This window comes from Mesoplodon mirus (genome assembly GCF_964341445.2).
Source record: "Mesoplodon mirus genome assembly, chromosome: 3".
Taxonomy (NCBI): Eukaryota; Metazoa; Chordata; class Mammalia; order Artiodactyla; family Ziphiidae; genus Mesoplodon; species Mesoplodon mirus.
This window is the reverse complement of record NC_138978.1, coordinates 69,402,993-69,424,658: the sequence shown is the minus strand read 5'-3', so window position 1 is coordinate 69,424,658 and position 21,666 is coordinate 69,402,993. Positions and strand designations below refer to the sequence as shown.

Sequence of the window (21,666 nt, the reverse complement as noted above, 5' to 3'; positions counted from 1 at the left end):
CAGGCCCTTACTGAGAGGGAGAACATTAGCTGGAGAAGGTTCCAGAGCACTTCCCTGTCACAGTCCCACAGATGGTGAGACAGTATGTGTTGCCAGGGGAAGTTGTAACAATTCTATAATAAAAATCAAATTCTCCAAAAGAAAAAGTACTTGCTGATAGTTGCTATCCTCTAGAAGGATAAGAACTTCACTTTCAACTAGTCTGGCAGCACAATAACTACTTTCCAGGAAGCTATACCTAAGGAAATCCATGCTTTCTCTAAGTGTCTGCTTCCTGTATACTCTGGGAAACTCCTTATTACCTAAAAGATTTTTCCTTTTTTTCAAAGTGTACCAAAGGGTACCAAATCAAATAAGTGAATTCCTTGTCATTTTTATTATATGTATTAATAGTCCCTAAGCTTAGGACTTGTACTTAGTGAGTACTTTAGGGTAAAGATACCCGAATTATTGTTCTTTAGGATGATATTATAAAATGGATTTTAAATAAGTAAGACAATCTTGAATGTTACTACTGAGAATAAAAATCACTTACCTTGAAATTTTCTGTGATGAGAGTAAACAACTTGGTTGAATTCCCCACAACACAAGCAGTATTTGACATTATTATTTCCAAAGGTGATAAAATTTTGAGTTTAGTGATCACCTAAAATTGTTTGAATAATTCCTTAAATGTAAGCTTAGGATTCTCTAAAACCAAAAAAGTTTCGTATTTTTCTGAGAGATAAAATTAAGTCAGAGACATACAAAATCACAACTGTTCTAATTATATGTTTCAATTAAATATACTTCTAATGGTAATATGTCAAACATACATCCTATAAAATTATAAATACAAAATATTATAATAAGCATAGGCTATATTTTACTCACAATAGTTTGTATCAGCTCTAAGCCCCCAAATAATTTGAACGTATCAAATATGTATTCCTAAAAAAATTTTTTTTAATAAATTCATCTACTCGGTATTTTATTCATCTCCATGAAAAACATAAACATTCAATAGCGTAACTATGGTGATTCAATCAATATGGCCACATGCGTACAGCTTAGAAGTTGAAAGGTACAGAAACACAGATGAGAAACATCTGCTTTATGACTGATGCTTTTCACAGTCTAAGGTGCATTTCTTAGAACTATTCTAGACACAGAAATACTTTATCAATATACTGAACATTCCCAGTTTTTAAAAAAAACTTTTATCCTATTCTTTTTAAACTGCATAGAAATGTGAAATACCAAATATGCAGTACTAATATCATTTAGGTTGTTAGGTATATTAAAAAATTAATTATTAGGTAGGGAAAGGAAGTCTATCTACTGGCAACCATAAAGGGGAATTAGGGAAAGAAATAAAGAACAATAAAACATTAAAAATAACATAGTATTTAATATGTTTTAATAATAGTAATGGGGTCAAATAATTTTTTTGAATATAGGAGTAGACTACCTCTACCTGATAAGTCACACAAATTCCCATAACAACAGGCCAATGGCCCAAGTTAATGATGAGTGATAGGAAGTGAAGGCAAGAAGTTGAAAGACTTAAATTATGACTGGTCTAAGACACCAGTTTCCCTTATCTCTGGAAAATAAAATTCAAATACAGTTCAGTGGAAACAACCCTCTGGAGATAGCATTATTACATATGCTATCTTTAGAATGAGTCCAATATTTATTAATTTGAAGATATTAATTTTAGAAACTATATTAATAGTAATTTGGAATATTTAAGTAACATCAAAACATGTTATTTTAGAACAAAATAATATTAAAAAATTAAAATCAGATGTAAAACTTTAATTCAGAGTAACCTACATTGGTGTAATAATGAATAATCATTATTCTACCAAAAAGTAAACCAATTAGGAAAGCACTGACTTGAAAATCTGCAAAGTGCCCTCTAGATGAACCATTTCCTAGCAGTATAAATACTTACCTTTGCATATGTTGTGTTGTCTGCAAACTGAGATAATATAATTTGTGGGCTTTTTAAATCAATACTTGCCATTCCTATTTCACCTCTGGCAAGTCCTCTCCCTTCTACAACAGCTACAATAACTGATGGAGAGTGTGCAGAAACTGCAGATGATGATGTAGCTATTAAAAAAAAGTGTTTTAAGAAAATGTATAAACATTAACAATACTTTCTAGTTCTTTCTCATAAAATCTCAAAGCACCAAGTCTAGGACACAGCTATTACTATCCAAGAAAAAAAAAATCTCGTTTTGCTCATCAAAATATATCTTTCCATATATCCAGACCAAATAAAAATGTTAATTCTCTATTTTGCCAAAACTTAACTTCACATTTAAGAATAATAAACTTATATATTGTCTTATTTTGCATTTTATTGGAATGAAGTCATAAAGAAACACTAAATTTGCGATCAGAAAACATATTATTTATCTTACCTTGTCATTTGAGAGCTATATGAATTTGAGCAAATTATTTCATAATAAATAATCATATATCACAAAATATAATGTTAATACCTGCCCTACCTAACTCAAGAGGTAGCTGAAACACTCAAATGGGATAATAATATATATCAATGTATTTTACAAAGTATAAAACATTATATGGCTATAAACTCCATTTATGAGATATCTGTGTAACGTTAGATATCTTATTAATGTGCCAAGAATGTTCCAAGTTCTTTACTTGAATTAACTTTACTTCTCATGATTCTATCAACAGACATCATTATTTTCTCCATTTGCTTTTCAGGAGACTGAAGCATGAATGGAACTGGTAGAATTTGTATACAGGCAGCCTGTTTCCAGACCTGGTGCTCTTAACCACTACATATATTAGTGATTTTGAGATCTATGCCTGACAAACCATAAATATTCAGGTAAGTAGTTTAACCTTTCTAAATTTACCATTTCTTTATCTGTAAAGTGGAAATACCAAACCTTTTTAACAAAGTTGTTATTTAAGAATTAAACATAATATAGAAGGGTTTTATAAAGTATATGAAATTATAAGGCATTATTCATGGATAAAAAAATGTCAGACTACTAAACATACCTAAAATTTTATTTTCAAAGAAGCAAAATTGTCTTTTATCCCCTTTTCAACCTTTCAATATACCTTTTCTCCCCTCCTCACCCTCCCTAATCCAGAATCCTTTTTTCTTTTCTATTCTTCTAACACCTACAAAATTATTTTTACATTTATGCTATCTTAGTCACTAGTCAACTTAAGAGTTCATTTAAAAATCTATTGTGTCTAGATCTCAGAACCTTTTTTGCCATTAAAGCCTTGTTATATATGGTGATTGAGTTTATATTAGATCTATAGAAGTCAATTTAAGTTCTGCAATCGAATATGACCTTCCCATTCTTAACTGGAAACTTAATATCAAGTTTCAGTACTTGGAAATTCAGTACACACAGAAGACATCTCCCTTAAACTTTAAAAGAACATTTACGCTGTTATCTCTCTGTTATAAGTAATACTAAAATAAGCATCATAGTACATAAAGCTTTTTTCTGGGTCTCTTATTATTTCCCTAAATTGGCTCCTTATAAGTCAAATTATTGGAAAAAAGAAAACCATCACTTTTAAAGGATCTCACATATATTGCCACATTTCTTTTCGGGATTGTACCAACTTTTAATTCCATCAGCAGTATATGAGAAAAACCAATCTTACTGAATCCTTACCGTTACTAACTTCTGCAATGTATTATTATTGTTGTTGTTACTATTATTATTAGCTAGTTTAATGGACTGGTGCTTTAAATGTGTATTTTTTTAAGTTACTATCAAAATTGAACATCACTTAATATATCCATTTGTTTTCTATATTTTGAGATGTTTACATCCTTTTTGCCCAATTTTTACTAGGTCTTAATGTTTTTCAATCTGTTTTTATGAGAATCTTGTAAATCAATGACAACAACTTATAGTTGCTACCAATCTTACTTTTTTTGATATCACAAAGATTTCTATTTTTGTATAGAAAGTCTTTTCCTTTATAATTTCTTCCATTACTTTTCTGCTACGAAACTCCTCCTTCATTGAGACATTTGATATTTATTACTATTTTCTTCTAACTTTTTGAGTTGTTTAGTTCATTCTGATCTCTCATTTGGGCAGAACTTTGAGCAGTACATTTGGTTCTCCACCTTGTCTGGCTTGTCTGGAATGAAAGATAACCAGAAGTACAGATTTAGACTCATTCATAAGCAGTTGCTAATGATTAGGTGGATGGTCAGGGACTTGAAGGAACAGAACTGGAAGATAGTGACAAGGAAAGTTGGGGAAGAGGTATGTGGATGGATCTCTTAGAGCTGGCATAGACTTTGAAAATATTTGTCTCATGTGAATGCTCACCAAAGGGCATCCACTGTAAAGGAGACTCTTGATAATAATGGACAAAATGATACACCCTATGATGTCAATTAGCCTCTTTTCCCAGCCACCAGTGTTTCTTTAATAGACCCATGAACAAATCGGCCATGGTGGCAAGAATGGAAACTATGCATCGGCTCAACAACGTGAACTTCCTCTTACGAAGGCTGACCTGGTTAACCGTACTGCTGAGTGCCTAACTGGCCAACAGCAGAGATCAATCAACATAAATGCCCCATACAGTACCATTCCCCAGAGGGACAACATACCACCTGATGGTAGGTTGATTACACTGGATTTCTTCCATCAAGGAGGGAGCAGATATTTGTCCCCACTGGAATAAACACATATTCTAGATACAGATTTGCCTTCCTTGCCCACAGTGCCTCTGCCAGCATCACGATCTATGAACTTACAGAGTGCCTTATCCACCATCATGGCATTTCACACAGTATTGCATCTGATCAAGGAACTCACTTCACAGCAAAAGAAAAAAACGCATCAATGGACTCTGGTCCATTGAAACAATTAGTTTTACCACATACCCCATCACACAGAAATGCCTGGCTTAGCTGAAAGGCAGAATGACTTACGGAAGACTTAATGCCAATTAGGAGACAATACCCTAAAAGAATGGGGCTCTGTCTTACAGGATGCAGTTTATACTTTGAATCATAGATGCTGTATTCCTCATAACCAGAATACACAGGTCCAAGAATCAAGGGGAGGAAATAGGAGTGGCTACTCTCACTTCACTATTATCCCGATCAACCAACCCAAAGAATTTTTGCTTCCCATTCTGGCAATTTTGAGCTCTGCTGGTTGGGAGATCTTAGTCTCCACAAGGTTATTGGTTCCACCAAGTGACACAACAATGATTCCACTGAATTGGAAGATGAGATTGCCAACTGTCCATTTTAGGCTCCTTATTTATGCTACTGAACCAATAGGCAAAAAAAACGGGGAGGGGGTTATCTGTGGATGGGGTGGTTGCTCCTGCCAGGGGGATATCATGCCGCTATACACAATGGAGGCAAATTGGACTATATATGGAGCCCAGGGGGTTCTCTAAGGCAGCGGTCCCCAACCTCTTTTGGCACTGGGGACCGGTTTCATGGAAGACAATTTTTCCATGGATGGGGGAGGGGTAGGTTCAGGCGGTAATGCAAGCGATGGGGAGTGACAGGGAGCGGCTGTAAATACACATGAAGCTTCGCTTACTCACCCACCGCTCACCTCCTGCTGTGCGACCCGGCTCCTAACAGGCCATGGATGGGTAACGGTCCATGGCCCGGGAGATGGGAACCCCTGCTCTAAGGCACCCCTTAGTATTTCCAATAGTAAATGTTAATGGAAAACTACAGCAACCAAAAAGAGGCAGAATGACCAAGGACTCAGACCCTTCAGGAATGAAGGTCTGGATCATTCCACCCGTATTGCTGCAGGTAAGGGAAATATGGAATGGGTAGTGGAAGAAGGAAGCTATAGATATCAACTATAACCTTGTGACCAATTACAGAAATATAAACTGCAGTAGCTTTGGATATTCTCTCTATGCTTTGTTATATGCATGTTTATTTGTATAAACTAACCATTTTTCTCTCTCTTTTCACTTTTAAAAAATTTATGCACAAGTTATTGGAGGTTAACTTTACAACTTAGTCTTTAAGTAACACAATATTCAGTGTGACCATGTCTGAATTTGAGATAATTAATATGCAATGACTGTTGGGACTATGAATCTTCTCATTTTGGGAAAGAGTGAGAACCCCCTCACTCGTAAGTACAAATGTATACATCCTGTTAGGTAGAAACACAGAGTTGTTTTGTTGTTGTAAAGAAATCCAAATGTGTGTAGAATGACATATATGGACGCTGAATAGACAAAGGAGTTATGCCAGTTATCAATTTATTGTCACTCGGCTCCAAATTCACACTTCAATGTAAGCTCTGCAACAGGACAGAATTGCTGTATTTCTCCTTTAAAGTGTGCATAATGTATACTCCAATAAAGATTTTTTTTAAAAAAGTGTGCATAATGTTAAGTTTTCTCAATTGAGGGCACTGGAGGGACCTTGCATGATGAAGGGCTCTCCTGCAGTTTCCACTGGGTCAGCAGTGTAGGTATGAGGACATCTGGTGGTGATGTGCCCAGCTACATACCCAGAATGTGTTGTCCTCTGGCAATCACACAGCCGCAGCATGGCACGGTAACAATCATCTTACAGCCCTCTCAACAGAGATATCCTGCATTCCAGGCCTCCTGTCCATACTAATTCCTTAGGCTCTTTCACTCTCTATTCAGTCTGTCTCCCATAGTCCTCTTGATGCCACCACCCTTCCAACAGGGAGACTGTGTGCTCCAGGCCTCCAACCCACACCAGAGCCCACTCCCATTGCACAGCCATGTTCTAGCCACCAGTTATAGTTCACCCACCCTGATGGCTTCCTGTTTGCCTGGCCTGGCAAATCTGCGGTCACTACTGAAATTGCCATTCAGTATTCACCTTCTCCAAAGAGGTCAGTACCCAAGCGTTGGAAATGGGACCCAGAAGGGGGACACTTCCAAGTAGGACCTCTTAGGAGTCCCCTTAGCCCTAGGGTGCCTCACAGAGTTTCCTTATATCCTATAGTTACTCTTTTATGAGTTTAATAATTCTTTATATTAAATCTTCCCTGTTTAAATTATTGTTTGGTTCTACTTCAGATTGTATCTTCACTGCTACAGTCTCTGTCTTCATGGAGTTTATAGTCCATCAAAGAAGATGGACAACTTAAAAAAGATAATCAACCTCATTTATAACCAGGAAAATGCAAATTCAGACTATAGTTAGGTAGTATTTTACAACTGCTAGACTGGTAAATATTAAGGAGTCTGACAGTACCAAATGCTGGATAGGATACAGATCAACAAGAATGCTCATATATTGCTAGTAAGAGTGTATGTTGGTAGAACCACTCAGAAAAACAATTTGTCATTATTTTGTAAATGTATACATTCATATATCTTTGAACCAAGAGATGTTTACACATGTAGACCTATTTCACCCATTTTCCCCTCAAGAAAATCTACATTTAGATAAATTCTAAAATTTAAGTATTAAAAAGTCATTCAATAGTATTATCAGGACCAACTTTTAGATTTAAGCAAACGTATAGAAGGAAGGGCTTTCTCTTTCTTGTGCTTTTTTTGTCAGAATGATAAAATAATGTAGACCTGCCTTTTTTAACAAACAATATCACAAATTATGTAGACTTATTAATCCAGCTTCAAATTGTAGATATGGCTAAATTGATGTATTTATCGTTCAGTCTTCCATATTAGTTACAAATAACTTCATATTAACTTAACTACTCTAATATATAATTTATAAAACTTTAAAAGTTTCAGAAGATCAATTAGGCCAATATTCCACTCACTTTACCTGAATATTCCATTTGCAGTGTCCAACTTTTATAACCTGGTCTCTGGGGATTTCCAGCAGATAATGGAGTTTTTAGTATTTGAGGATAATTACTATCTCGCGCAGAGGATGAGCTTGTACCGACAGTAAAATGTGATGCAAGTGTGTTTTCTGCATAAGGTCTTTTGTTTGTAAAGTATGAACCTAAATTCAAAAAAAATTAAATATCAGATCTTAAAGATTCCGAATTATGCAATGTTGTACTAATTCCTATAATCTCTATAAAACTTCATCTGATAATGATTTTTTAGTGTAATAAATTATGACAAGTTTAACATTACTGATAAATAATCTTGTACTAAAGTATAATGAAAAGTGCTTGCTAATATGGCTTCTTCTTATACAAGTTGACTGACACTATTCTTGCTAAAATAACAAACTACCTTCTAATCTTCAAATATACGATATATTTACTTTGTATAGTAATTATAATACATCTTTTCCTCTGTTGACCTCTTCATTGAAACTCTCTCCTCCCAGGTAACTGGTGTAAAGAGAGTTTTAGGCTCACTTCGATCCAGTTCCTTGTTTAGTTACTTACCTGCTGATATATTACCTATTTTATAAGGTTGTCATAAAATATGAAAGAATGTACATAAACAGCCTAGCATAGTGTCTTGGCACATAGGAGGTTTTTTTGTTTGTTTTTTACTTGAAGTATAGTTGATTTACAATGTTGTGGGCACACACAGAAGTTCTTACAAGTATATATTGGGTCTCTTTTCTCCTCTTCCCCTTGATTTCCATGACAACTCTCTATCTTGATTCTCCTTAAACCACTTCTTTTTAGTTTCCTTTGCCAGGTCCTTTTTCCCTCTGTCTGCCTCTTAACTGTTGGATTCCCAAGGTTCCATACGTTTTCACTTTCTCTCAAAATCAAAATTATACATTTTCTCTGGTCATCTCATCTATTATTTTGGATTCTATTAATATCTATTTCCTGACAATTCTCAAACCTTCATATACAGCCCTAACTCCTCTCCAACACTATAAACCATGGGGTGGCAAACTCCCTCTGTAAAATTGGGACAAAAGAAAAATCTACCTTGCAGAATTATTGTGAGGATCAGAGATACAAAATGCCAAGTAAGAAGCTAGAACAGAGTAGTGCTCATTAATTAGTGGATGTTATTACTGTTGAAAATAAATGGGTGAAAAAGCATTTCATGAAGGGGGGATTATACTGACAACGTAAACATGTACGTTGCCTTGGAGGAACTGCAAGTAGGTCAGTTAGGTCAGAAAGTAGGGTAATTATTAAGAAATGATAAGAGATAAGACTGCAAAGATTGAAAACAGATCCCAAATGGCCTTGGATGTCCTGATAAAGAGTATGATTTTTAAAAAAAGTATGATTTTTTTTAACTGCAAATACAGAGTCACTGATTGAAGTGCCAAGGGACATAAAATTTTCATTTTCCGGGACCTCCCTGGTGGCGCAGTGGTTAAGGATCCGCCTGCCAAGGCAGGCGACACAGGTTCAAGCCCTGGTCCGGGAAGATCCCACATGCCACGGAACAACTAAGCCCGTGCACCACAACTACTGAGTCTGCGCTCTAGAGCCCGTGAGCCGCAACTACTGAGCCCGCATACTGCAACTACTGAAGCTTGTGCGCCTAGAGCCTGTGCTCCACGAGAGAAGCCACTGCAATGAGAAGCCCACACACCTCAACGAAGAGTAGCCCCTGCTCGCCACAACTAGAGAAAAGCCGGCGCGCAGCAACGAAGACCCAACGCAGACAAAAATAAATTAATTAATTAAAAAAAAGAGAGAATTAAAAAAAGATTCTCATTTTCCATATAACTCTAGCGACACTGTAAGTAAGCTTGAAAGAAAGAATACTTAGGAGTATGAGGCAATAACTCAGACATAAAATCATAAGGGCCTGTAATGGCACAAAAATAGAAAAGGACAGAATTATTTAAAAGATAAAGTTAGATAGAATTTAACTATTTGGATGTTATGAGTGAGGGAATACTCGAAATTATTGGTCTCCTAGGTTTAAGACTTAGAAAACCCTATGACTGAGATAAGTAAGAGAAACAGGTTGAGGAGCTGCAGAGAGATGAATTAAATTAATCATAGAGTGAGTCTGAGGATTTCCACTGGTTCCTCACCAGAAACTTCAGAAGACAATCTGAAATAGGAATCTGGAGCATAGATGAGATCTGGGCTGTGGTGATAGTCACATTCAGACAGAAGTGGCCTAGGAAAAAACCTCCAAGGACAAACCAATAATTTGGGAACTAACAAAGGTAAGCATAGTTCTCTGGAAGGCAGGAGAAAAACAGGGGAGAGTGGAATCAACGAAAGCAAATTAAGACGGTTTAAGAGAAGACCGGTCAAGAACATTAAACACAGTGGAAAGGTCACACAAGATGAACTGAAAAGTGACCACTGAATTTGGCATTTGTTACCTTATTATTGACTTGCAATGTTGTCTGGAAAAAAAGGTGACGGTTTTGCCATGGAGAGTGACTGAATATAAAATAAACGAGTGGAACTCTCCTTGAAAAACATTTTTCATACTAAACATATTATTCACCTCAATTAGATAAAATGTTAAATCTGGTCTGTTTTCACGGCATCCTAGGACTTGGAGAGTTAAGCTCAGGAGCCAAGAGGTTCACCACTTCTATCACCAAACTCATGCACAAATTCAGGCATCTGTCATCAGGGGCAGAGAGCTGGGACATCACACTGCAAGTTAATGCAACCCGCCTCAGAACCGAGCCACCCGCCATCACAGCCTTGTAATAAAACTAATTTGAAGAGTCCAGCCCTTTAGTCACTCAGAAACACTAAGTTCCCGGAGCATCCCATTCTCATCTTCCAAACAAACCCCAACTGATACTTCTGTGGTAACCACCAACCACGGCTCCCTGAGCCTCCGGGAATTCACACAACGGCTCCTTGCCTTGAGCTGGCTGCGCGCTGGGCGGGTGCCGAGGGAGGCTGCTGCTGCTGCTCCGGTCGCCCGCCGCTCCAGACGTGCCTGGAGGGGAGGATGAAGAGGCGGCCTGGGCTGAAGGGCATCTCTGAGGAGTCTCCTGGAGTCCGAAATTGTAGCGGGGACCCTGGGACCGAGCCTCTACCGAGGAGGGGGAACCCGCAGGGACAGAAGGCGAGGTTGGTGGTATCTCAGGCCTCAGCATGCTCTTAAACCCTCTCAGAACACCCCTCCACAGGGCCCAAGCGCAGAAGCGACGCTGGGAAGAGTGCGAGCATGGTGCGCAGGCGCACAAAGCCGCATGGCGCAGGCGCAGAGCCCGTGCCGCAACCGCCCACCTTCCCCCGCCCCCACCCCATCCACACCGAAGAACGTACTCCCAAGCGTTGCGGCCCCGTCACCTCCCGCAGGATTTGGTCGAGCTAAATGTAAGGTACAGACCTCCTCAGCTGAAAGGAATTCAGGGCCCATCAATCCAACTTGGTAGACCCATTATTCGCACTGCACCTTTATTTCCTTATCACAAGGTGTTTGGGGCTAACATTCCGCCAATACCTCCAAATACACTAGTTTCTTTTTAATTACAGAAACTGTCATCACTGTGCACGCAGTGCCCGTGATAGCGGAAACAAATTTAATGCTCACACAGTAGTACAAACCATTTAACATTGGTTTCGTGGCTAAAGAGCCACTAACCCCTTACAGCTTAAATATTCACAGGGCTGTTATCACTGCAAGATTGCCCTTCACCCAGTAAGCATATGGCTGTGTGCACAGTATAGGAGGAACCAGGTTAAGAGGTATCTCTTGCACAGTTTCCTCTCTCTCAATTTCTAGTACTGGGTTTTCACACATAGGTATGAACTGGTTAAGAGCAGACTACACAAACTCAAACTAGCTTTACAACAAATGACCTTTGGGAAATTTTGTGCCTGCTTACTTTTCTTGAATACACAGTAATACAACTTCGTAGAGATGCCAGGATTGAAAGCAGAATACTCTGGATACTATTAGAAGAAATGCATTACTCAATTCATGCAATTGTTAATACGTCAATAAATCAGGTATTCATAGAACAGTTCATCCACATGCAATGACTGCAGTCCTCAAAACTCCAACTTCCAATGACAGCACTTAAATAAAATTATGTTCCATCCAATGACTTCCAAACCTTCAGAAACAAAATACCGGCAATGCAACTCAAACTCTTCAAATTAGTGAACTGTCAAAAAACAATGCTAGACATTTCAGTCTTTGGTCAAGTGTTGAGAATCATCACTATACACATGTAAGATGATTCTCTAACTCTTACATAGGGTATTGCAAAGACGCTTGAGCAAATTTCAACTTCCATCAAGAAAAATGTTCATTAAAATACTTTATTTTCACCAAGAACATAAAACTCTTAAGAGATTAGATGTGGTCTCATCTTTCTGAAAACACAGGTAACAAAAAAATACTGTGGCAACTATCAACTTGTGTTTCCTTACTCGGCAGGGAAAAAAGCCAACAATCCCCCTTGGCATTCTGACATAAAATATTAGAAAGTGAGAATATAGTCCAGATTGCAATCCTATTCCAAGATGGTGAATTGTCACTTGCTTAAATCACTTTGTAACCAGCTCAGTAACCACAAACATATGAAATATTCCCAAATTTCAAACATTTATTTTTTTCATCTTTTAATTCCTATGGGGTTCATCAATTCTTTATCAGTTAACATTCTCATTGATAAAGACCAGTTTATATTAACTATAGTTATATATAACATATCAAGGGAGTACATGGGAAAATCAGAACACAAGATTTCATCAGCTAAATGGAGTTCAACTCAGTTTGCTGTTATGGAGACAAACAAGATAAATACATTGAAGCATAAACAAAATATTATGCTCAGAATAACAGCATTCCAGAAGAAAACGGAAAGCTGAAGATACAATAAAGGTCTCTAATTTACAATATGTATAATTATATAATTTATTAAAATCAACACAATTCATGTACAAAATATTAACATGGCAGCCATTAAGTTTGTTAAGCACTTCAAATACTGAAATGTTAAAACAGTAACTACACTAAGCAACTTTTGCATCAAGGGATCTAATCTAGCTCACTAGTTCAGGCTGAACATTCACTCTCCGAAGTATTTCTTCAGGCATGCAAAAAACAGGGCTAACAGGTTTAATCTGTTCTTCTCCCAAAAGTGACAATCCAGCAATTCCAAACAGAGTATGAAAAGGATCTACCTATTAAAAAAATAAGAATTTATAGAGTATTACAAAATGAAAACTTCTAAAACCCTGCTTCTGAACAATGATTATACTGGAGCCTATTGTATTCCCTTTATTTGAACATATGCTTGAAGTTTTCTGAAATAATGATGGTTTCAAATTGTGTTTTTAAACACAGAACCTGGTCCACACACTCATTTCTTGGCAATAAGTGACCAGAAATTTCTGTAAACTTGTTTTAGATCTTTCATATATTCTCAAATGACAATTATTTTAAAAGCATCCCTTCAAAGCAGCACTTGGAAATACCATCCTTTCCCCCCACCCCCTTATTCCTAATTCTGGAAACTTAGAACCCTTAAAACACAAAGCAACACTGAAAATTTTAACTGTTAACATAAATAGTCACAAATATACTTGCCATATCTCCTGGCCTGTCCGCAAATCCTCCCGTTTCTTCATCTTGACATGCTAAAATGAAACTGCGCAGTTTCTCTCTGTCAATCCAATGAAGCCTTCCAATTATCTTTAGGGAAGCCAACACCCACCAAGAATAGCATACATCTGGTAACTAGGAGGAAAAAGCCACAAGTTGCCTCAATTGTACTTTCTGGTCCAAATATTGGGGGTGGGAAGGGAATCAAGGGATGTATTGACAATGCAGTGTTTGAAACACTGAAGTCCATAAATACAATTGCTTAGAATTAAAGATAATCACTGGAAAAGAGAAGACCAAACACTCCATTCCATAGAAAACCATGCTGAATGTTTCAGTTTCAGTACTCAGTGATAACCATCCATCTACCTTATTTTCTATTTGCAATGAATACCTAAATAAGCCCCTTAATCCAAGAATCTGGTGGTAAGGCTCAGTGAGATCTATGGTACTATATGTTCCACTGCCTTAGGTAGAGCATTTCCAATAAGTGCTGTCCAAGCAGGTACACAACCTGCTTAAAAAAAAAAAAAAAAAAAAAAAAAAAAAAAAAATCACCCTGGCTCCTCAAATCATGGTAACTTAAATGCAGAAGTTCCCACCTTAGACAATTTCAACAAGATCCCTAGGTGATTCACAGGCACATTAAAAGCTGTCCTAGGGCTTCCCTGGTGGCACAGTGGTTGAAGAGTCCGCCTGCCGATGCAGGGGACACGGGTTCGTGCCCCAGTCCGGGAAGATCCCACATGCCACGGAACGGCTGGGCCCGTGGGCCATGGCCGCTGAGCCTGCGCGTCCGGAGCCTGTGCTCCACAACGGGAGAGGCCACAACAGTGAGAGGCCCACGTACCGCAAAAAAAAAAAAAAAAAAAAAAAAAAAGCTGTCCTAGATTGTAAGTGCAATCCTCACCCCCAACCATCTTCTACTTATTGAAAAGCTGCCCAGGTTTTTCATTGGATCTTAACTAGAAACCACTTGTGGTTATTTCCCTACCCATTAACTTATTCAGAAATACTGAGCAAGCAAAATTAAACAAAAATACAATGACCCAGATAAAAGCATCACCATGCTCTATCATATTTTAGGTCAGGGGCTCAGCTGGCTACAGCCACTGAGTCAAATCTAGACCACAAGAATAGCTTTTAGTATGTGTAAATGATTTTTAAAAATAATAGTTTTGCGACAGGAAAATTATGAAATTCGCACGTGTAACAAGACCATAGGTCAAAGCTAAAAATATTTACTACCTGGTTGTTACAGACCCAATTCAGAGTGTGTGAGAGCTAAACAAATTGGGTTTTTCTTTAAAAATTAACAGATTTTAAATAAAAATGTTGTAATCCAATTTTTAAAAAAATCTTTCATTTGGCAAATCCACTGTCCTTCCCCACCCCCCATAAGTGGGCATGGAGATTTCTGTACAAGATGCATGTGTTAATAGAAGCCTTTGACTCCTTGATATACATAATGCAAAGTAGTTAAGGTGAAAAGCTCATTATCAATTTACAAGAGCAATACTGAGATATAGAAGACAAAAAAACCCCTCACTCAAGGTTATAAAACTTAAAAAGTTAATCTTATGAAATGATAGATACCTTCTCTGGCCTTCCATTGAGTCCACCTGATGGAAGCTGTCGTTCACAAAGCCACCAACCAAGTAAATCAGAATTTACTCGATGCAACTGACTAGTAATAGCCAGGAATCCTGTGCAACAATAGATCTAAAATTACAGACATAAAGTACATGTGTATAATAGTTTTTCAACAGTAACATGGTGATAAAAACTACTTAAATTAAAGCTCCATTTTCTATCTAAAAATTTGCTGACAGTAAGAGTTGCAAACAAGAACACAATTGTTTGAACAAATCCAACCACACTACTAGAATGCAACTTTGCAATGCAAGACTACTGTCACAATTTCTTCATGGCTAAAAGCAAGCTTTATTTGACAACCATTTACATATACAACATCCTCTGGCACAAGCAAACAGGTGTTGGGGATAGGTAGGGAATGTTTTCATCTGGTTAAAAACTAATTGAAAATCAAAATATATTTTTGGTAATTACAAAACTACTTATGTTTACCTGGGTCAGAGGATTTCACCAACAGGGGACTGTATACAAAGTAAACTACTGTAAAAATGCCTTCCTTAATCAGCAATTAATTCTTATGTAACATCCCACATTATATTACATTCAGTCAAATTAACTTGCTATTTTCCCAATTACACGGGTTATCCCTTCAAAACTGACACTACATTTTAATCTAGATTGATAAATTACCTGCCCAGCATGGGATTCAGAACCTGGCCTGCAACCAAATCCACCATCAAAGTTCATACATGATAAAACAAATTCGATTGCCTTTTCCACATTAATAGCATCCAGCTTCCCCTGTAAACAAAATATACCCATTAAATTCCAGAATAATCATGGAAGCTTAATCATTCCAATACAACATTTAAAACTTACCAATAGAGCCAAAGTTGCCACCGCACAAAAAGAGAATCTTGTGTCGATTTCTCCTAAAAATAAAGGGATCAAGCCAAAACATTTTATGTTATCAGAGGCTTCTGATCATATTATGTAGTAAAAGTTAATTAAAAACCTCTGTACAACTACCATGGTTAAATTTCCAAGAGTTCAGGCTTAACATGTAAGTACATGTTAGTCACCAGGAGGAAAGCTAAATCTTTAAAAAGTGATCCATAATCACTTACTTTATTTCGAAGGAAACTAAGAACTAGAAAACTGCTTTGTCAAAAATATAAGCAAATAAATTGCTTTCAAAGCCCCAGAAAAGTAACAGAAAGAAAAAGACTAGTCAATTTCTCAGAATAATAAACTTACCCTATTATATAAAAGTAGATTTTCACATCCCATGAAGCAGCTGGTCTCTCCTGCCTGCACTGTATTCAGCCCTAAAGCAGAGATTATCTACATTTATCAAGTCAAATACTATTCCCTCCCTCCACTCAAATATTCAGTAAGTTTGTAAAGTTTTTTGAATATTTTCCCCTTGCCAGAAAGTTTTAAAAAAACTTTACAAAGCCACCAAATATTGGGGAAAAAAGTTTCACCTACCTTATCTTTTAGACTGGCCCCCTCTGTTCCAGTACTCCTGTATGCTGATATAACTAGCACAGTGCATGCTGGAACTTCCAGCAGACCATTAACTCCAGTTAGACCAGCTGCTTAGTGGGACCTGAAAAGATGAAAAACTTAAAAATCTCCTGATAAGTTATTAGCAAAGCCCCCAATTCGCTGAACTTTAAAATTTGCAACAAAGCTTATTACTACAATAAACACCAAAGCAGAACATTATTGGATTGGTATTTTGGGTGCCATGGATTAAAGGGACATTACCCCAAATATCTCCAGCGAAAGAACCATCTTCTTTCTGTAGACTCTGAACATATTCCACAACTTTATTTACATCAATAACATTAATACTATCATAGAGAGTAAGAATCTGTAACAAAAACAAACCATGGTAAGTAAATACCTCTTCAACACTGGTAAATTTGTTCTAACAATGTTCTTCCTCAACTACCTTTTAAGTTGTCAAGCAAGCATGTCTTTTTGTTTATGTACCCTGTGAACTTTTCTCAAATGTGTACTTCTACTATGTAGTCAAATTATAGATATTACCAACAAACACAAAACTTTAACCACAAAGCATTATTTTTCCATTTATAAATTGTTAACTTAGCACTCTAAGACTCATATATACTAACTTACATAGACTTTAAACCCTTATTTGTGGATTTTCACTAATATCAAAATCAAAGCTAACTCCAAGGAGGGAATTCCCTGACGATCCAGTGGTTAGGACTTGGCGCTTTCACTGCCATGGGCCTGGGTTCAATCCCTGGTCAAGGAACTTAAGATACCGCAAGCGCAATTCATTCAAAAATGTAAAAATAAATAAAAATAAAAAAATTTTAAAACTCCACGGAAAACTGCAGCAGAGTTGTGAAATGACAGAGTATAAACGGGGAACCACAAGCAGCTTGGTATTTCCAAATATTAGATGAAAAGCAAGATGAGACTAGAAGGGAGGAAATGGCCAGGCCATGGAGAGAAGCAAATGCCATGCAGAAGTTTGAGCAATACAAGAAACAGATGAAGGAGGCTTCTACACATGTGGTAAACAGGCTTTGAGCAGTTTATGTAATCCATTATGCTATTTGCTGTTCTCTGAATAAGGTTCCACATGACAATCTTCAGAACATACTGTTTTCTATAATCAGACTCATGTAACGTCATCTATTGGGATAAGATAGGTCATGCTGTCTATGAAATAAAAGATTTCAGTGGCTTAAATTCAAAGGATTTTTCTTGCTCGAAACAAACAAACCTAACTCCACTGAGTGATTTTCAAGTATTTACATATACTCAAGATAAACATAATTACCATCCAAGGTCTCAGTTTAATTTTAGAATTTACATCAACTTTGGATTCAGCTAATACATGCCATCACATCACTGACCTTGTAGAACATATACTTCATTTGAAAAGATGAGTAACTTTTTAACATAGATACTGATCTTGTCATGTTCCTGATACCTAGTTTCAATTTCCCCACTCTCACGGAAGAGAATACATCAGCAAGACTGCTGAATTTTTATTAGTATTTACCTGGACAGCACTAAGAGTGTACAAAAGATGAGGATCATGTCCAATACTAGCACTTATTCCACCACACTCGTGTTGACAAGACTTAATAAATGTCAGAATTTCTTCTCTATTCATGCGATGTAGCTGTCCCATGAGATCCATTACAGTCAGACCCCAATAGATGCCACTCATTCTCAAATATTCAGACATACAGTATTCCTAAAATACAGAATTACTTTAATGCGCCAGTTTGAATTGATGCCAGGTTAAAGATATTGAATACATGAAGCTAAATAGTCATGGTGTTACATGGCCCTAACTCCATAGCTACAAGGTTATGGGAATTCATCAATACTAGATTATTTCCCAGCATGGTAAATTTCAGCTCTTTGTATCCTACAGGGGAAAATATTTACTTCCAATTAAGTTGTTCATTTAACTTTTTCTAAGATTTTCCCAGAGGAAAACTGGGAACACCATTCTTCAAGGTTAAACTTTTTCAAGGTCTCAGCGTAATTCTAGAGCTTAAGTGTTATCTCACATCACCGTAAACTCAGGTAATACATGCCAACACATCATTGACCTTGAAAGCATTACCTCAACTACAAAAGTAAATCTATTCCATGCCTCAAAATTCTTACAAATCTGGGCAGGAAGGGAAATCTACTTTGTCTGCCAAAGCCTCTAAATAAGTGTTGGTAAGGACCATGGTTAATTCCATTGCCCCTCAACCACAGATACCAGTCCTTGGCACACAGGAGTTGGATACCATTTTTAAGAAACATGGGCCATACTAACCTGCTTATGCAAAATGGCCAACACCTTTAAAAATACTTTTCAACATAAAAGTATACATACGTAATCATCTTTCTTTGAGCCATAGGATGCTATATAATCTGCATGCTTCTCCACTAATAGGGTGTCGGGTGCATCTGACTTGATAATAACATCCTTCTGCGGTGTGCCCTTTCACACAAAAAGTGATTTCATAAATTTTTATCTTTTAACGTTTGACCCCGGAGCATATATTCAATACACATTTGAATTCTGATTTCATCTTGCCATATAAAAACTTTCCATTTTAAAAGTATCTGACTAAAAAAGAACTAAAGCCCTCATAAAGATGCAGGTATTTTTCAGGTCTCAGGGTAATTCTAGAGCTAAAGCAGTAATAATCAACTTTAGATTCAGAATACATGCCAGCTCATCATCGACCCAAAAAATTACCTCCGTCTTCATCTCTCTTTGCTTATCTTTCACTTAAAGAGTTAAGTAAAATAAACATACACTATCAAACTTTATGAATTTAAGACAACACATGGCTTACATGTGGCAAAAAGTTGAAGCATTAAAATAAAAATCTTGCTAGCCCATAATTTTCAGTTAAGCTCTTTAATGAGATTTTATTAATCCTAGAAACTCAGGTTTCAAAGCACCTTCCATGTACCCCGAAAGTTATTTATCAAGCAAGCAGTCCCTTTAGCCTAATCTTCTCCAGCTTTAGTCTTAGTTTCTACAAGCCCCCAGGTAATGAGGATGCTGCTCTAGTTCTTATTTTAAGTAGGTCATGATCACTAGCAATAAGAACAAAGCAGTTAATTTCCTTCACATCCCATTAATATTTACTAGATTAAGACCATACTATTAATAATTATAAAGATTCTGAACCATACATTCATGGCCAAATGGAAGGTAATATATATGTATATATAAAAGGAAAAAAGAACTACCCGGCTTTTTTGAGAGATTAAGAAACCGGGTCGTTGAACCCTGAGGCCCGCCGGATAGGAGGAAGTCTGGCCGCATGTGCAGCCGCGAGATCTGCAGAAAACGCTAAGTAATACTTCACCCTGTCTCTGAGGCATCAAAAAACCTTCCAAGGCCTGTGTCTTAACTCTACCATTCTCCAATACCTAGAAAACAACCCACTGGTGCCTGAACTGCTTAAACATTAGCCTACCCAGTCTCCTCCCGACTCATCTACACAGCAACCCAAAACACGACCACACTCACCATGTCTGAGATCGAAAAGAGAACTTGGCTCGTCGCTGGGCGGATTTAGGCGGCAAGCGCATGCGCAGAGGCGTCCTTCAGGTCACCCCCGCGCCCGGCATAGCTGACCACACTCCCGCCTGAAGGAAGGAGCAGTTCCGTGGCTGCCCTAGGACCCCACCGACTGCTCATAGCTGTCCTCGCTGCCTGCGCCTAAAGTCTCTGGCGCCAATTTTCTCGTCTCGTAAGGTCCGCGGTTTTGTCTACAAGGGTTTTAAGTAATGTGTAATACCTGAATAACTTTTTTTTCCCCCAAATGTATTTATTTATTTATGGCTGTGTTGGGTCTTCGTTTCTGTGCATGGGCTTTCTCTAGTTGTGGCAAGCGGGGATCACTCTTCATCGCGGTGCGCAGGCCTCTCACTATCGGGGCCTCTGTTGCTGCGGAGCACAGGCTCCAGACGCGCAGGCTCAGTAATTGTGGCTCACGGGCCCAGGTGCCCCGCGGCATGCGGGATCTTCCCAGACCAGGGCTCGAACCCGGTCCCCTAGCATTGGCAGGCAGATTCTCAACCACTGCGCCACCAGGGAAGCCCCTGAATAACTTTAAGAAATAGTTTATTCTTGAGACTCTTTGAACTTTGAAGATCTGAAATGACTGGTAATTAATAGAGTTGCACGTAGTTAAGTGCTCAGTAAATGTTTTTGAGTGAATGTTAATTAAGTGTTCACATTCCCCTCCTGTTTGCCTTGGCCATTACGGCCGACTCCCTCACCTACTCCCCCTACTTCTTTAGGAAGTACTAATATCTGAAATACTTGGAACTGAATTTTCAACAAAGAAACACCCATGTGCCTTTTATGCGCTTTCCACAGAAGTCGGATTTACTAGGTGTGTTAACACAGCTGTTTTCAATTGTGCTTTCTTTAGGACTCTCATACTTAAGCATTTTTGAGCACCCATTAGAAAATAATGGTACCACACATCCTTGCATTCCGTAACGATTTGGAGAAGGGTTCCTGACACAGTGACATATGTGGGTTATCAGCAATTGAGAGAATGTTGGATCTACTGTGATGATAGATTTCATTATTTCGCCCTGTAGTTCTGTTGATATTCGCATTTCTAGCTTGAGGCCACTTTATTAAATGCATATAAGTTTAGAATTATCTATTTCTGCTGAGTTGAGCCTTTTATCATTACGTGATGATTGTCTCTAGCCCTAATAATTTTTATTTTAAAAAGTCTGCCTTGTTAATAGTGTCGACGAAAAATTAATCCGTTGCTCCAAGAAAGAAATGGAAATTTTTATCCGAGCCAAATTTGAGGATTATAACCTGGGAAGAGCATCTCAGAAAGCTCTGAGGACTGTTCCGCGGGTTACAAGTGAAGGTACAGTTATGTTTTTTGAGACAAAGGGCTGTACATCAAATGACATATTATTGACAGTTTACATAATCCATATCTAAGTGTCATCGTGGTAGGTCATGTGACCCCTTACAAGATCAGGAAGGAATGTTATCTTTTAAGGAGCTGTCTTGTTGATGCTGGGAGAATGTTGCTTTTTATGGTTGAGCAGGTATTCCTGCTGATGGGGGAGGTTTGG

At 37.6% G+C, this 21,666-nt stretch overlaps 2 protein-coding genes across 5 annotated transcripts in view; both read right to left on the bottom strand.

The window, feature by feature from the left end:
• Positions 1 to 11,162, bottom strand: part of MSH4 (mutS homolog 4) — an 86,016-nt gene extending 74,854 nt beyond the window's left edge. The window contains exons 1-4 of one of the 2 annotated variants that reach the window (XM_082612768.1): positions 10,729 to 11,162; positions 7,787 to 7,969; positions 1,940 to 2,100; positions 536 to 646 (exon numbers count right to left, since the gene is read on the bottom strand). In XM_082612768.1, coding sequence (XP_082468894.1) covers positions 536 to 646; positions 1,940 to 2,100; positions 7,787 to 7,969; positions 10,729 to 10,981 — 708 coding nt within the window. In that variant the 5' untranslated portion in view covers positions 10,982 to 11,162. The remainder of the gene's footprint in view (positions 1 to 535; positions 647 to 1,939; positions 2,101 to 7,786; positions 7,970 to 10,728) is intronic. The other variant, XM_082612769.1, reaches the window with a different exon arrangement.
• Positions 11,163 to 12,424: 1,262 nt separating this feature from the next.
• Positions 12,425 to 20,105, bottom strand: RABGGTB (Rab geranylgeranyltransferase subunit beta). Of its 3 annotated transcripts, none has more exons than XM_082616428.1 (9): positions 20,081 to 20,105; positions 18,926 to 19,033; positions 18,089 to 18,286; positions 16,813 to 16,918; positions 15,919 to 15,971; positions 15,730 to 15,840; positions 15,040 to 15,165; positions 13,425 to 13,578; positions 12,425 to 13,018 (listed from the first exon to the last, which is right to left on the bottom strand). In XM_082616428.1, exons 1-9 carry the CDS (start codon positions 20,081 to 20,083, stop codon positions 12,882 to 12,884), a joined length of 996 nt encoding a protein of 331 aa, XP_082472554.1. In that variant the 5' UTR covers positions 20,084 to 20,105; the 3' UTR covers positions 12,425 to 12,881. The 3 variants fall into 3 exon arrangements, with proteins under 3 accessions (XP_082472554.1, XP_082472553.1, XP_082472555.1); XM_082616427.1 differs by lacking the exon at positions 20,081 to 20,105 and adding an exon at positions 19,798 to 20,070; XM_082616429.1 differs by lacking the exons at positions 18,089 to 18,286; positions 20,081 to 20,105 and adding an exon at positions 19,798 to 20,074.
• Between the last annotated feature and the right edge of the window lie 1,561 nt (positions 20,106 to 21,666).

Coding starts and splice junctions, on each gene's coding strand:
- RABGGTB (XM_082616427.1), bottom strand. CDS start 19,932: ATGCCTCAGAGACAGGGTGAAGTATTACTTAGCGTTTTCTGCAGATCT. Junction 13,579..15,039: donor TCAATGGAAGGCCAGAGAAG/GTATCTATCATT, acceptor TTTTCCTCCTAG/TTACCAGATGTATGCTATTC. Junction 13,019..13,424: donor CAGGCCAGGAGATATGGCAA/GTATATTTGTGA, acceptor TTTAATAGGTAG/ATCCTTTTCATACTCTGTTT.